Below are 15,697 nucleotides of genomic sequence, written 5' to 3' on the forward strand. Positions count from 1 at the left end.
CCTGGGACACTGCCAGGTATGCAGAGGCAGCCACAACTGCTCTAAAAACTGTGCCAGCACCTCCCAGGGAACAATTCCTAATTCCCAATCTCCCATCCATGCCTGCCCTCTGGCAGTGGGAGCCATTCCCTGTGTCCTGTCCCTCCATGCCTTGTCCCCAGTCCCTCTCCAGCTCTCCTGGAGCCCTTTAGGCCCTGAAAGGGCTCTGAGCTCTCCCTGGAGCCTTCTCCAGGTCAACACCCCCAGCCTGGCTCCAGCCCTCTGGAGCATCTCTCTGCTCTCTGGATTTGCTCCATACAGTCCCTGTTTTTCTTGTGTTGGATCTCTCCCCAAAAAATTTATTCACTGCCTGTTGAGCTGAGGGGTGGGGGGCATGGATATGAGGCTGTTTCCAGGGATTCTGGGGCCGTTTCTGAGTTTTTGGGGGCTATTTCCAGGTTTTTTTGGGGCTGTTTCCAAAAGTTTAGGGTCTGTTTCTGGAGCTTTTGGGGCTGTTTCCAGGGTTTCTGGCCTGTTACTGGGGATTTTGGGGCTGTTTGCAAGAGTTTGAGGCCGTTTCTGGCGCTTTGGGGGACTGTTTCCAGGAATTTTGGGGTTGTTTCTGTGCTTTTTGGGGCTGTTTCCAGGGGTTTTTGGGAATGTTTAGGAGGCATTTGGGGCTGTTTCCAAGGGTTTGATGACTGCTTACAGTGGTATTGGGGCTTTTTTCAGGGGTTTGGGGGGTATTTCTGGGAGTTTTGGGGCAGTTTATGGGGGATTTGGGGGCTGTTTTCAGTGGGTTTGGGCTGTTTCCAGAGGGTTTTGGGCTGTTGTGGGGGTTTTGGGGCTGTTTCCATAGTTTTTGACTGTTTTCTGGGATTTTGATGCTGTTTCTGTGGTTTTTTGGGCTCTTTTGGGGGGTTTTGGGGCTGTTTCCAGGGATTTGAGAGCTGTTCCCGGGTTTGTGGGGCAGTTTCCATAGGTCTGGGGCTGTCTATAGCATTTTTAGGGCTGTTTCCAGGTTTTTAGGGCAGTTCCCGGATTTTTGGGACTGTTCCTGGCTGCTTGGTGCTGTGTACAGTGTATTTAGGACAGTTCCAGGGGATTTTAGGGCTGTTTCCAAGGTTTTTGAGGCTGTTCCTGAGGGTTTTTAGGGCAGTTTCCCAGGTTTTTGAGGCAGTTCCTGGGGTTTTTGAGGCAGTTCCCGGGGTTTTTAGGGCTGTTTTTGGGGCAGCTCCTGGGGTTTTTAGGGCAGTATCCGAGATTTTTGAGGCAGTTCCTGGGGTTTTTAGGGCTGTTTCCTAGGTTTTTGAGGCAGTTCCTTGGTTTTTTTGGGGCAGTTCCTGGGCTTTTTCGGGCTGTTTCCCAGGTTTTTGAGGAGGTTCCTGGGGTTTTTAGGGCAGTTTCCGAGGTTTTTGAGGCAGTTCCCGGGGTTTTTAGGGCTGTTTCCGAGGTTTTGAGGCAGTTTCTGGCATTTTCAGGGCTGTTTCCGAGGTTTTTGAGGCAGCTCCTGGGGTTTTTAGGGCACTTTCCGAGGTTTTTGGGGCAGTTCCTGGGGTTTTTAGCGCAGTTTCCGAGATTTTTGAGGCAGTTCCTGGGCTTTTTCGGGCTGTTTCCGAGGTTTTTAGAGCAGTTCCTGGGGTTTTTAGGGCAGTTTCCGAGGTTTTTGGGGCAGTTCCTGGGGTTTTTAGGGCAATTTCCGAGGGTTTTGAGGCAGTTCCTGGGGGTTTTAGGGCTGTTTCCAAGATTTTTGAGGCAGTTCCTGGGGTTTTTAGGGCAGTTTCCGAGGTTTTTGAGGCAGTTCCTGGGCTTTTTAGGGCAGTTTCCGAGCTTTTGGGGGCAGTTCCCGGCCTTTTCCTCCCCTGAGGGCGGCGCGGGGCGTGCCCGTTGCTATGGCCGCGCTGCCCCTTAGCAACGGGCCGCGCGCGCGCCGCGCGGGGCACGCCGGGAGCGCCGCGGGGCCGGGGGCGGGCGGGCCCCGCCGCAATCCCGGTTCGAGCCCCGGCCCGGCCCGGCCCGGCCCGGCCCGGCCGCGATGAACGAGGCGGTGTCGCGGCAAACGCGGGAGACCCTGGGGCAGGTGATCCGCAAGCCGCCGCTCACCGACGCGCTGCTGAGCAAGCCGCCCTTCCGCTACCTGCACGACCTGATCAGCGAGGTGGGGGCGTGTGGGGCTGAGGCACCCGCGGCACCGCGGGCCTCCCCCGGCGTGTGGGGCGTGCCCGGAGCGCTGCGTAAATCACGGGGGTTTGGGGTGGGAAGTCACGGGGTTTTGGGGTGAGTTTGGGGGATTTGGGATGGGAGAGGCACCTGAAGCGGTAGAAAAGGGTTGAGTGGGGTTTTGGGAAGGAATTGTTCCCTGTGAGGGTGGGCAGACCCTGGCACAGGGTGCCCGGAGAAGCTGTGGCTGCCCCTGGAAGTGTCCCATGTTGGACACCGGGGCTTGGAGCAGCCTGGGATAGCGAAATACCAGAGAATGCCGGAATAGCTGAGGTTGGAAAAGCCCCCCGGGATGTCTGAGCACAGCCTGTGCCCGATGCCCACCGTGTCACTGAGTGCCACTTCCAGGCCTTCCCCGGGCACTCCAATGCCTGAGCACCCTTTCCATGAAGAACACATTTCCTGCTGCCCCACAAGGTTTATTGAGCTTTAAATGTTCTTGACTTACCCCTTTTCTTCTGTTTTTTAGGTGATCAGAGTGACAGGTTTTCTGAGAGGACTTTACACAGATTTCGAGTTGAAGTCAGATAATGTTAAGGTGGGCATAAGACTTCTTTATTTATTTAGCTTTCAGGGTTTTTTGCAACTTGCCACAAGGTTCTTCTGGTCTTCTCTGTGTTCAGCACCAAGGAGCTGTTGTTATTTTTTTGAAGAAGTTGTTAAAGTTCCCACCAGTGGGTTATATTGTACTTTCCATGGGGAGAACACCTATAAATTTGTGTGCAAATTTTTGGTTTTAAAGACTTTTGTGGAATCTCAAGAGAATCCATGGCCCTAAACTTACTGCTCTCTCTATTTGTGTGTATGTACAAACACATATATATGGTATATAGATATATACATTAAATATCTGTGTTAAATATCCCAGGACTCACCTGTCTAGGATATGCATTCCATAGGAGCTTTATTCCAGTATAAAACTGGCTGATTACTGAAAGAGGAGGTTAATACTATTACTGAAAACTCCTTTTCTTAAGTCCAAGGGTGACTTTACTCTCTCTGTTTACTGCTTTCCTGTGATTTTTGGCTGAGCTGATCCCAAGTTCCCCAACTCCAAGCCTGATTTGGGAGCTTTGGTTGCTGATTCCTGGCAAACAAAGCAGTTTTTGTGTGTTGCCACTTAGGCAGCTGATCCCATGGTGTTTGTTTAACATAGCAACTGAAGTGTGAGCTCTGACTTCTCATCCCTCCAGCCAGTTCTTGCACGTTTTGGTCACTGATTAATGCATGTGCTTGTTGCTGTGACTGCTCCTACTGCTGTCAGGATAACTACAATTAAGTAATTTATAACTAACTTGTTGGTTTTTTTTTGATAGTGTCCTTGTTGGCCCAAAAAGCAGATTTCCCAGCAGCTCCTGAGCAGGTCTTTGCTGCATCTGTGTGCTGCTACCTCTCTGAGAATTTCTTTCACACATTTCTTTCAAGAGTCCATGGGGTTTTCCAGAGCTCAGGCAGAGGAGATCAAAATCCTGGACTGTGGGGAAAAATGTCTCAAAACCTTGAGTTCCTCTTCCCAAAACTGGTCAGGAGGAAGAGTCGGCTGCCTCCTTACTGTGATCTCTCTTGGAGTTGTATAGGATCAGGAGAATAATTTTTATCTGACCAATCAATAGGAGAGAGCTGTAAGGAAGACTGAAATCATGAGGATTCCTTAACTGTAAGGACTTCTGTGAAATTTCACTTGGCTTTACTTTGTTTATTTGGTCCTTTATTTTTTTTTACTTCTGATTTTATGTAACCACTGGAAGACATCATCTTTATTGAAGGGCAGTTGGGACAGGTTATTTGTCAAGTATCATTGTGAAGCTAAAACAATCATGATAATAACTGTGGAGATAAAAGTTTCTCTTAATTGCTCTTTTACCAGGATAAGGACTCCAAAATCAACTTCCTTCAGAAGGCCATCGATGCTGTTGTGATGGTGACAGGAGAGCCACTGTCAGTGAAACCAGCACGAGTTGTGGCTGGACACGAGCCTGAGAAAACCAATGAATTCCTGCAGGCCATTGGGAAGTGCTGCTTGAACAAGGTAGGACAGAATTACACGGATTTCATGCAAACAGGGACAGGAGCAGAGGGAACAGCCTCAGGCTGGGCCAGGGGAGGCTCAGGGTGGACACCAGCAGGAATTTCCCCATGGAAAGGGTGCTCAGGGCTTGGAGGGGCTGCCCAGGGAAGGTTGGAGTCCCCATTCCAGGAGGTGTCCAAGGAACATTTGGAAGTGGCACTCAGGTCTCTGGGCATCAGTCACAGCTTGGACTCTGTGACCTTGGAGGTCTTGTCCAACCCAAATGATTCTGTGCCTTAATTACTCCTCCGCTGGCATTAATTGCACAGCAGAAACATTTTGTCACCCCTCAGGAGCAGCAGGTAGAGAGTTCATGATCTTTAGCAAGATTTGAGCCAGCTTCCCACACAAATGCATTCTGAATATTAAGGGGTTTATTATTCACTGTTGTTCACTTTATTTGTTTGTCTTCTAATAATATTTATTAGATTTGAAGCATAAAATGAAGCTCCAGAACCTTTAAAATTTTGGGATACAGATGCATTACTTGTACAAGCAGTTGCTCACCTTTGGCTTTGCCTTCTTTCAGTCAAATCTCTCAGTTGTGAGAGAGATTTGAAAAATGAATGAAAGTCATTTTTCCACTGTGCTTTTCTTTGATTATGGAAGTACAATAATGGAGAAATTTGATAACTGTTTAAAAACAACTGCAGGAGCTGTTCATACACAGAATATTGCATTCTTTCACGGAATTATTATGTTTTTGCACTGAATTGTTACATTCTTAAAATAATAATTAGTACATTAATTATTTAATGAAACAATTTACTCATTTCAGTGGTGTTTTTCTGTTCCTTGCAGCTGTCAAGTGATGCTGCTGTGAAAAGGGTCTTGGCTGGGGAAAAAGCTGATGCTAAAGGGAAACCTCCACACTCTAAACCTCGACATAAAGAAAGCAGAGAGCCCAAAGCAGAAGAACAAAAAAGCCATAAGGATAAAGAGGTAGCAGTTGCATTTTTGGGGGATAGTGGGGTACCATGATTTGTTTGTTTGGGGTATTTTTAACATTTTTGTATTTGTAGAGTCACTGTGTGATTGAGTTGCCATGTGTTGGAATTTAATTTTTAGTATTTGCTTTCTTTTTAGAGCAGGAGAGACACTGAAATTAAAGACAGAAGCCCCAGCAGAGACAGAAAACCCAAAGGAGATTTGAAAGAGAGCAGAGAAAGAGAAAAGGAGAGGGATAAACAGAAGAATAATGAAGAGAGGCACAAAGAACCTGAAAGAGACACCTCAAAGGAAGGAGAAAAACAAGAGAGGGAAGGAGGCAAAAGCAGAATGACCAAGCAAGGAAGAGAAACAGAAAAAACCAAAGGAAAAGGAGACTCAGAGCGAGGAGAGGACCTCAGGCATGATAAAGGACAGGAAAGAGAGAAAAGACATGAAGGAGGAAGAGAAAAGGACAGGCTGAAAGGAAGAGACAAAGACAAGGCCAGGGACAGAGAAGGAGAGAAAGACAGAGAGAGAAGAAGAGATCGGGACAGAGGAAAAGATGGGGAACATCTCAGGGAACATGGGAAGGAGAAAGCAGAGAAAAAGGTAATTGAAGTGTTATTTTGGGGAAGAACTTTGCCCAGGCCTTCCATGTTTGTGTTCCTGCTCATCCAGCAGGAAGGGACCTTGTTCCAAACCCCTGCCATGGCAGGGACACCTTCCACTATCCCAGGCTGCTCCAAGCCCCAGTGTCCAGCCTGGCCTTGGGCACTGCCAGGGATCCAGGGGCAGCCACAGCTGCTCTGGGCAGTGCCAGGGCCTGCCCACCCTCCCAGGGAACAATTCCTAATTCCCAATATCCCATCCAGCCCTGCCCTCTGGCAGTGGGAGCCATTCCCTGTGTCCTGTCACTCCAGGCCTTTATCCAAGTCCTTCTCCATCTTTCTTGTTGGCTCCCTGCAGGTTTCTGGAGGCCTTCTCAGAGTTGGGACTGAATGGTCTTTAAGATCCCTTCCAACCCAAACCAGTTTAGGATTCCTGGATATTCTAAGGATTATAGGCCCTAAACTGCCCTGAGAGCCACCTCTTCATTTGCCTTTCTTTTTGTTACTCTTCTATTTCCTCTAAATATTTCCTATCCTGCCTTTCTGTTCTCTTGGTAGAAATTCAGGACTGATGGGCACCAAAATGCTTCTCCTGAATCTAAACCAGTTCATTTCTTTCCAGCCCTCCGATTCTGAAGAATCCTTGCATAGAAAACCACAGAGGCCAACTAAAGACAGCAAGTGCCAGCCAGACACTGAGGTTAGTAGTGGAGGAGGTAGGAATAACCAAACTGTTGCATTTTGATTTGGGAATCTGCTCAAAAACAATGCAGGGTTGAAAGGTAGGTAAATGGCAAGTTTTAGGGCTGGGAAATACATGAAATAGAGGCTTCCCTGGGATTTTTGGTTGTTTATTTATTAAAAATTTCTCTGAGCTTGGACAAAAAAAAAAGTCTACTCAGTTTATTTTATTTTGCAGATTTTATTTCTGTGTATTCATATTTTGGACACTTCTTAGGATCACAGACTGGTTGGGGTGGGAAGAACCTTAGAGCTCATCTCTTCCAACTCCCTGCCATGAGTTTTCTTCATTCCTCAGAATCTTTCCTGGGAAGCTGATAGGGTTTTTGTATTTGTTTTTGAATTTTAGCAGAAGTTACTGTTTTGGAAAGAAAAGGAGTCCAGTGTTGTTTGAGGGTCCATGGTTTTTGCAGCTGGAGGAGCAGCTCAATGCCTCTGCACAGGAGCTGCTGCTTGTGTCACCACTTGTGCCTCCATCTGCTGCTTCCTGATGACCTGAGGCAATTTGGGGAATTATGGAGCCACGTGGCCAAATGTTAAAGGGGGAGACTTCAGTAAATGAACCTAAAGCAGCACAGGCTGAGGAAAAACCAGGCAGGATCCCAACTCTAGCAGGAGTCTCTGGGCCCACTGTCATTATTGTGTCTTCCCCCATGAGATGACAAATTTATGGCTCTTCCTTGACTCCAGTCCAACCAAACTCTTTAAGTTATTGGCACTGGGAGGGAGAGCTTATAAAAGAGTTTTTTGGTTTTTTTTTTTTTTAGCCTCCAGCAAATATTCATGGCCAAGTCAAACTTCCTGCAAATTGGGTCTCTAATGGAAATTCTGAGCCTCATCCCAAGCTCTCATCGTGCTCTTGGGCACCACAATAATGCAGTGGGGCAGTAAAGTTTCATTTCCCCTCCTAAGTGCTTTTGGGAGGGATTCCAAGGCTTTGGAATTATTACCTGAGATCCAGAGGACATTCCTGCCTCTGCCTGCCTGCGTAACAGGGGAGGCTGCTCGTTTTCTGAGATGCTGAAAACACAAACCTGAGAGCAGAGCATGGCAAATGTCACCATTTTAAACCTGGGGAAGGGAAGGGTGACAGAAAAACGTGCCCAGTGAATTTTGGGAGCTGAGATAGCTGCACAAAGTGATTTAGAGGAAACTCCAGCAGGAATTCATTGGAAATTGCATCTCAGGGACTGGGGTTGATCTTCTGGTCCTCCCAGGAGTTTCCCAGCCCTTATTTCCAGGGATTTACCCCAATTGTGGTTCCACCTGAGTCACGTGGCAGAGAAAATAAATGGATTCAAAAGAAGGCAAACAACTTTCTGTGCACATGAAGAATTATGAATCTTATTTTGTGGTCTCTGCTGCAGAATTAACAAATCTTCAGCATCTCTCTTTAGCTTTTTATCTTTTTCTATAGATAGTTACAGAATATATCTATTTATTATAATAGAAGTGAAGCAGTTTGAGGCAATACCCACCAGTCAGCCACTGTTTTTTCCCCTCAGGATTAATCTCTTTACCTTTTTACTACATTTACTTCAGAGAACAGATCCATTTAGATTTTTTTTTTTTTTAGTATTCTACATGTACAGCTAAGCTGTCACTTAAAGTTTAGTCCCTGACTTTGCTGAATGAGATTTTCTCTATTTATGCAAATCTCAGTTTTTCTTGCTGCTAATTATTGATGCCAGCTTTCAAATCTACTTAAGGCTGACTTATTTTTATAATTTAAATGTAATTTTTCTGTTGCTAAAGAAACTCTTTGTGTTACCCAGTGTGCAGTAGTCATCACATGGATATCCATAATTTTCTGGAGCTAGAAGAAAGCAGGGATAAGTGGGAATTAAGAGACATTTGGCTACCACATGGCAATCAGAAGCTGCCTCAAGGCTGGCTCTTGCATCCTGCAGTTTGGGATCAGGGTTGAGTCGTGTTCTGTTCACTCTCAGTCCATCTCAGGGAAAAATCAGATTTAAAATGGCCTTTTGGACCTTATAAATAATGAAGATCATTATTGTTTAGACTTGATAGGAGGTGGGGGAGGTCACAGAGCATCTGGTGCTGGAAGTGGCTGCAGAACAGGTAAATCATTTTCCCCTGAGGCCAAACACCTTGGAAAAGTCTCTTCCATGTTTCCCAAGGCAGCTGGAGCTCTTGGCTAAAGCTTTCTGTAATATCCTGTCATTTCTGGCCACCTGTAGAATGGGTTTGCATTTGCCCTGAAAACCCTATTGCTCTGGAAGTGGTCACTGAAAGCAGCCTCTGAGTCCTGCCTAATGAACTTCTGTTCCTCTTGGAACTTCGGTAGGTTATGTAATGAAACTGTGGAATTAAAAAAAAAAGGACAGCAGAGAGAATCACTTCATGGAAATCTGCAGGACGTGGCTAAAACATTTCTGTTCTGGACCTGGGAATGTCCCTCTCTCTTTGGTGTCACTACACCAGAAATTCATCCTTTAAACTGCTTTTAAAACAGAGATTTTCCTCATTTCTTTGTGTTTGAGCAGTTTTCATTTGCAGGATCTAATACCAATAGAGCATCATCTTGTGAGATTTTAGGTGAGGAAAAGAGAATTGATTGATATTTTCCTAACAAATCTTACCAGCACAGCACTCAAACTGGCCTCAGCAAGTGGAGAGCTTTCCTTGTATGTGGTTTTACTTACATAAAATGATACCTGCACATTTTCTATTGTAGAGATGGGAAGATACCTCCTGGCACTGTGGATTTAATTAGAAGAAAATTACTGTGGAGGGTTGATGGAATGAAATTGCTGTTCACAGACCTAATTCTTATTTATTATTAGAAAACCATCAGTAGAGCTGATGAATTAGAGGGGGGAATCACAGTGGCTTATTTTAGAATGAGCTCTGAAACACCAGCAAACATTTTCTTCTGTCTTGAAGTGAAATTCAGCCTCTTTAAAGGTTAATAATGAGGACAAAGCAGCAGCCTGGATGGTTTGCAGAAGGCTCTGGATCCTCTCCACGTGGAAACATAATTACTCAGGACTGGGAAGCGTGCATGCATCCATCAAGGATTCTGCTGTAATGTGTTTTTCCAGCATGGTGTGAGATGAAGTGCAAGATTTCCCTTTAATGGCTCTGGTGGCTGCTTTTCAAAGTCTTGAAGGGGAATAACCTCTTTTATCTCCCTTTGGAAAGCCCCCCAATCATAAATATTGTGGGCTTTCTGTTTTGGTGTGCTGCCATAGTGAGTAAACGTCAGCTTTCACCCTGCACCTGCTGCCAGGCTGCACATGTGGCTCCACAAAAATTCTGTTTGTAGCCACATAAATAAATGACCAAATCCCCTCTTGCAGCAGCCTCAGCACCTATTGGCAGCCCCCTCCCCACCTGTGCTAATAATGACCTCACCCAGAGAGCTGCTGGGGCTGCACTGTGCCAGATGTGCTCCTGATGGGATAAGAGCTTTCTTTTCCCTCCTCCCATAGTGTTGGTCTTGTGGATGTTATTATGGAGAATTCAAATTAAGATGAACCACTTCAAGATTGGAATTCTGTCTGGTTTTCCTTAGAACATGCCAGAATTTGTAAAGAGGAAAAACACTTCTGGTGGAAGGATTCCCTGCCCAGGCCAGGGGGTGGAAGGGGATGAGCTTTAAGGTCCCTTCTACTCAAACTATTCTTTGATGGCAAAAAAAGGCAGAATTTGTGATTCTCAGGTTATCAATGGAGGTTTTTTCCAACCTTAATGATGATCAGCAGGTCTGACAAAAAATCTTGGATGAAAACTGGAAAAAAAAGCACATAAAGAAGGAGATCCTGGGAGGTGCTAAACTTATTTCAGGATTTGGGATATTAGGCAGGATTTTTATCCAGGGAAGTTGCCATTTAAGTAATGGACTGGGCAAACCTGGTAGCACAATTTTTGAAATCCTTGCTTCTCTTTTGGAATGAAGTCTAAAAGATTTTGCAGCAGGTCAAAGAGGAGCTGTGTATCTGATGCAGCTGTAACACAGAGGTGATTGTAGGAATCATCTTCCTTTTTATGACCTTTTCATTCCACAAGGTTGGATACTCTTAGTTCCCATTTGGAAGTTGTTCTTCCATCAAATAAGTTCATGTGAAAGAAAACAGCTGCAATTTATCATCCAGGAAAAAATATCCACAGGCTTTGAGGGAAATAAACTCAACATAAATGTGTGGATCAATTCTGGGGTCAATATTTGCTCTGTATAATACTTAGAAAAGCAACACAAGGAAGTAAATTTCAGGTATAATGATATAATATTTAGATCTACTGTTATATAAATTTCTGGTCTTTTATTGTTTTGTTTTGTTTTTTTCCAGAATGAAGCTCCTGCAAGGATATCAAAGCAGCCTTCAGTAAAAGCATCAAGGCATCCCTCCAAGCCTGGAGGAGAAGGTAACCACAGGGAGGATATTGCTATTTCTATCAGATATGCTGCAGGGTTATTGAGTAGGAATAGCAGAAATACTGAAATATCCCTGTTTATTATTGCCAGGGTTTGGTTTGTACTCCCAGCCTGCATTTGTGAATCCAAGAGGCAATTCTCCTGCCTGGATTTGGGATATAGGAACTGAGATTCAGTTCAGTTTTCTCTCATTTCCCTGTGCACAGTTGCAGACAGAAATTCAGCCTGCTTTTGGTAATTTCTGTGTAATTATTCTCTAAACGAGCTTTTGGACTTGTCTGCAACTATTTCTGACATGTAACATTTGTTAAACGTTTACAGCAGAGCAAAGTGAAGGTTGCAATGGTTTTAATTTGGTTTCATAGACAGTTGGTCCAGGCTTTCCAAATCAATTATTTCTCTGTGGAGGTGCTTCCTTGCAATTATGATGCTGTGCTTCCTGTTTATTTCATTAAGTTATTGTTAAATGGTTCATTCTGTTATCCCCCCACATTTTCCCCAAGTTGATTTTTCCCCTAAGTTGTACCTTCCCTTAAAGCTGTCCCTCAAGCTTTTCCCCTCCCTTTGTTTTAGTCCATTCCCTGCCTCTCAAGGTGACTCTGCCCCTCCTTCCCTGCCTCTCAAGGTGACTCTGCCTCTCTTTCCCTGCCTCTCAAGGTGATCCTGCCCCTCTCAAGGTGATCCTGCCCCTCCTTCCCTGCCTCTCAAGGTGACCCTGCCCCTCTTTCCCTGTCTATTAAGGTGATCCTGCCCCTCTTTCCCTGCCTCTCAAGGTGACTCTGCCCCTCTTTCCCTGCCTCTCAAGGTGATCCTGCCCCTCTCAAGGTGATCCTGCCCCTCCTTCCCTGCCTCTCAAGGTGACCCTGCCCCTCTTTCCCTGCCTCTCAAGGTGATCCTGCCCCTCTTTCCCTGTCTGTCAAGGTGATCCTGCCCCTCTCAAGGTGATCCTGCCCCTCCTTCCCTGCCTCTCAAGGTGATCCTGCCCCTCTTTCCCTGCCTCTCAAGGTGATCCTGCCCCTCTTTCCCTGCCTCTCAAGGTGACTCTGCCCCTCTTTCCCTGTCTGTCAAGGTGATCCTGCCCCTCTTTCCCTGCCTCTCAAGGTGACCCTGCCCCTCTTTCCCTGCCTCTCAAGGTGATCCTGCCCCTCTTTCCCTGCCTCTCAAGGTGACTCTGCCCCTCTTTCCCTGCCTCTCAAGGTGATCCTGCCCCTCTTTCCCTGCCTCTCAAGGTGATCCTGCCCCTCTTTCCCTGTCTGTCAAGGTGATCCTGCCTCTCTTTCCCTGCCACTCACCCCTGGGCCAACCCCTGATTGAAACACCCACTTGCAAATCCCCTAATCCATGATGCCCCATTGGCCCATGTGTCTTTTCCTTCTCCTTCCCCTATCCTGATTGGTCCCACAGTGTTAATCCCCTTGCTCCACCCTTGAAATCCTCCTATTGGTTGGTTTTCTGTATCCACAGCCTGGTTTGTAGCTGTATTTAAACTCTTGCACTGAGGTGTTTGGGGCTTTTCTGCCTTACCCCCTTCACCTGGAGTAAACTTTCCCTGTGGAACCTCAAGACAAAGAGCCTCCTCCTTTGCCTGCTGAAGCAAGAGTCACCTTGTAGCAGTGTGCACTGCAGAGCTTGCAGCTCTTCAGGTTCAGCTGTGGGCACACCCCAATCCCCCAATCCCCAGCTGTTCCCCACTCCTCTAGTGGCTGCTAGAGGGTTCAGAACTAGCCTAGGTTCTGGTGGGCTTCAACATTGTGTCACCAACTTTTGTAGTTCAGCCTTTAAATATTGTGTTTACACTCTGACTGGAAAGTGGATTATCTTCAGAATATCCCAAATAATTGCTCATCAGGAGGAAAGGAATCTTAGCTTAGCACTGCTATCCCTTTGTGTAGGAAGGCAAGAGGAAGAGCCTGGAGAACCTCCTGGATAAGGCATAAAAGTGGCTTGTACCCAGAGCTCAGACAGAGCAGCAGTGGAACTGCAATTTCTGTTTGTATTTCAGTGCCTTTCCCCCTCCTCTTATTTCAGTGATTGTGCCCCTGGTGTTTGAATCCTAAAGAAGAATAAAATAATAAATCACTTTAATGTCTCTGTTCAGAAAATTCAGTGACACCTGTGAATTGATGCCTGTTAATAACAGCCAGTTCTGGTTAAAAATTGGTGCATGAAAATCTTCACGCACTTAATTTTCCAATCTCATTATTAATAATTTATATAAAGAGATCATGTGCTGCTGGATGTCTTCCCAAGTTCTCACTTTTTTTTTTTTTTTTTTTGGATTTCTGTTTTAGGTTTCCATGTGTCTGAGGTAAAATACTGGAGTTATATCAGTCCTGCTTTCAGGATAATGAATAGCCTTGTTTGGGCACCTTAAATACATTGCAAACCCCCCCCCCCCCCCCATATGTGTGTTAATTTAGGAGCCTCATTCAAGTTGGTGCTAGAAAATTGAAATTTTTATGTCACATCTCCTGTGCTGTGAAGTCTGAGTAATTTGGCAGCTGAAAAACCCCTGTCTGGATTCCATTAAAACTGCAGCCTTATTTTACTACTTAGTGATCCTTAGCTGATCCTATAACTTATTTCCCAAAATTTCAATATTTGTTTAATATGGCACTAAACTGTAAGGACCAGACACCCCATATTTATGGGATTGTCCCTCTAACACCAGAATCCAGTTTTCCTGATAAGTTTAATACAGGGAATAACTTTTGGGTGAGTATTTTAAAACACTCCTCTTTTCCTAATGCAGCATTCAAATTGTAGTTCATCAGAGCCAGGAATATTTTGGGGCATTACCCCTCTTTCTTTTCTGACACAGTGAGCTTGCCATAGGTGAATAATCCAGAGGGTTGGAAAACTTTCTGGAGCTGTGCTGATGCACGTTGCACACTGGTGATGATGATCAGAGCTTTCTATTTTATCTTCTATTAATTGGAAATAAATCAATGTACAACAGGAGGAAATGTCTCTTCTCCGTGGGCAGATAAATTGTAGAGGCTTATACTGAATATTTCAGCTTTCAGGAGTTCAGTCAGCACTCATTAAAAAGTCTTTGTGCACCTTGAATGTGATTTATTGACACTGAAGAGGGTTTATTAAACTAGGGTAGCCCTTAAAGAAGTCCTAGCAGGTATTTAGCATGGCTTTTTATTTTGAATTTTTATTGGCTCTTGGGTTTCATTTGACTATAAACTGTTTTCTTACAGGAGCTGTGGACACGAGGAGTGTGGCAGATGGGATTTCAGAGGATGGTGCTGCTGAGCTGCAGGAGAAAAATGAACCAGGCCTTGCAGAAAAACAGAAAGGTAGGGAAAGTTAAAGGGTGGCTGCCATGGAAAGCCCAGCTGGAGGGTTTGGGTCAAATCCATGCAGCTAAATGATGTAAGGAGGGTGATTTACACTTAATCCAAGTGCTGCTGTGTGTTTTAATGACATCTGAGTCATACTCTGCCTTGAAAAATGTCTATCCCCTGATAAAGCAATTACTTTTATTTTCCTTTTTCTTATTCTTCTGTTTTCCAAGAGGCAAATGCTGCACCTAAATCCCTTGGTGACTTGTTCTCTGTAAGAAGGGAATCTTTGCACGTTGCCTTTTTGTGAAACTATTTGGGAGTCTCAGCATTTGCATTTTACAGGATTCCAGAGGAAAATTCCATCCCTGCATTCTTTCTTACTCCTCCGTTTCCCCCCCAAGCTGGATATTGCTCCCAAGGCATGGATGTGGATCCAGCCACAACACACACAGAGCCATGGAAGCAAAGTGCAGGAGGAGGAGCTGAAATTGCAGCAAAAAGATGCATTTTTTTTCTCTCCAGCTGCAGATGCTTGAGCTGGTTGGCAAGATGGATCCCATGGATGTGGGAGGTGTTCCCAGCCCACCTTTGGCCTCCAGGGCCTTGTGGCTGTGGCAGCCTAATGAAATATGGATGGATGGCCAAGACATTTGTGTGACCTTCCCCAGCTGGAAGAACTTCCATGCAAATTCCTTTTCATCTCTTGGAGCTGTCTTGTCCTTTGGAATGCATTTGGGGTGGAAAAGACATTTATGGTATAGTTGGGATGGATGTAAGAGGAGTACCCCCAGGTTCATTATGGATTTGGATTGGATCCCCTAGTGGTTTAAGAACCAAATATTCAGGATCAGAAGAATAATGAAGGTTGGAAAAGATCTCCAAAATCATCAAGTCCAACCTTTACTATTGAGCTCAACCTTTATTTTATTGACTGATCTTGTTTTTCAGTTTTATTCACCAAGGCACTGTAAACCCCTCATTTTTTAGGTTCAGGACCTTTAAGATCCAAATCTAAGCCACTCCATGAGCCCAGGATTATAAAACATTGTTTATTAGCTGAAGTAAACTGATTTTCCTGGATCTTTTAGAGCATTATTTCTGTCTGTTTCAGTTATATTTTGTTGCAGAGCAACAAGGCTCTCTATCCCAATTTTCCTGGCCCTGGGAGTAGTTCTCAGGTTCTGGATGTAATTCCTGTTGTGTGCTTCATACCTAACTTGATCAGATTGCAGAATAAGTAGAACTTTTCTAAAAAAAAATCAGTCTGTTTGTTATTTACAGATTAATTTGCCAGAGACTCAGTAACATTCCAGTGACAAAAGAGTAGCATCAAACATAGTTGAAAACTTTTAACAGGAGAAATGTGCTTTTTAAGAAGCATTAAGAACATTCTCTAATGCTTTTTTCTCTTTTTGTGCTGGATTATAGAATTTTTAAAAATAATTGGGCTGAGTTT

At 45.0% G+C, this 15,697-nt stretch overlaps 1 protein-coding gene across 2 annotated transcripts in view; it reads left to right on the top strand.

The window, feature by feature from the left end:
- Positions 1 to 1,956: 1,956 nt before the first annotated feature.
- The window catches only part of TRAF3IP1 (TRAF3 interacting protein 1), a 29,084-nt gene continuing 15,343 nt past the window's right edge, over positions 1,957 to 15,697 (top strand). Inside the window, exons 1-8 of one of the 2 annotated variants that reach the window (XM_036386965.2) lie at positions 1,957 to 2,137; positions 2,669 to 2,737; positions 4,067 to 4,228; positions 5,069 to 5,212; positions 5,354 to 5,806; positions 6,428 to 6,505; positions 10,860 to 10,935; positions 14,155 to 14,253. In XM_036386965.2, coding sequence (XP_036242858.1) covers positions 2,015 to 2,137; positions 2,669 to 2,737; positions 4,067 to 4,228; positions 5,069 to 5,212; positions 5,354 to 5,806; positions 6,428 to 6,505; positions 10,860 to 10,935; positions 14,155 to 14,253 — 1,204 coding nt within the window. In that variant the 5' untranslated portion in view covers positions 1,957 to 2,014. The remainder of the gene's footprint in view (positions 2,138 to 2,668; positions 2,738 to 4,066; positions 4,229 to 5,068; positions 5,213 to 5,353; positions 5,807 to 6,427; positions 6,506 to 10,859; positions 10,936 to 14,154; positions 14,254 to 15,697) is intronic. The other variant, XM_036386966.2, reaches the window with a different exon arrangement.

The sequence above is a fragment of the Molothrus ater genome, chromosome 7 (genome assembly GCF_012460135.2).
Source record: "Molothrus ater isolate BHLD 08-10-18 breed brown headed cowbird chromosome 7, BPBGC_Mater_1.1, whole genome shotgun sequence".
Taxonomy (NCBI): domain Eukaryota; kingdom Metazoa; phylum Chordata; class Aves; order Passeriformes; family Icteridae; genus Molothrus; species Molothrus ater.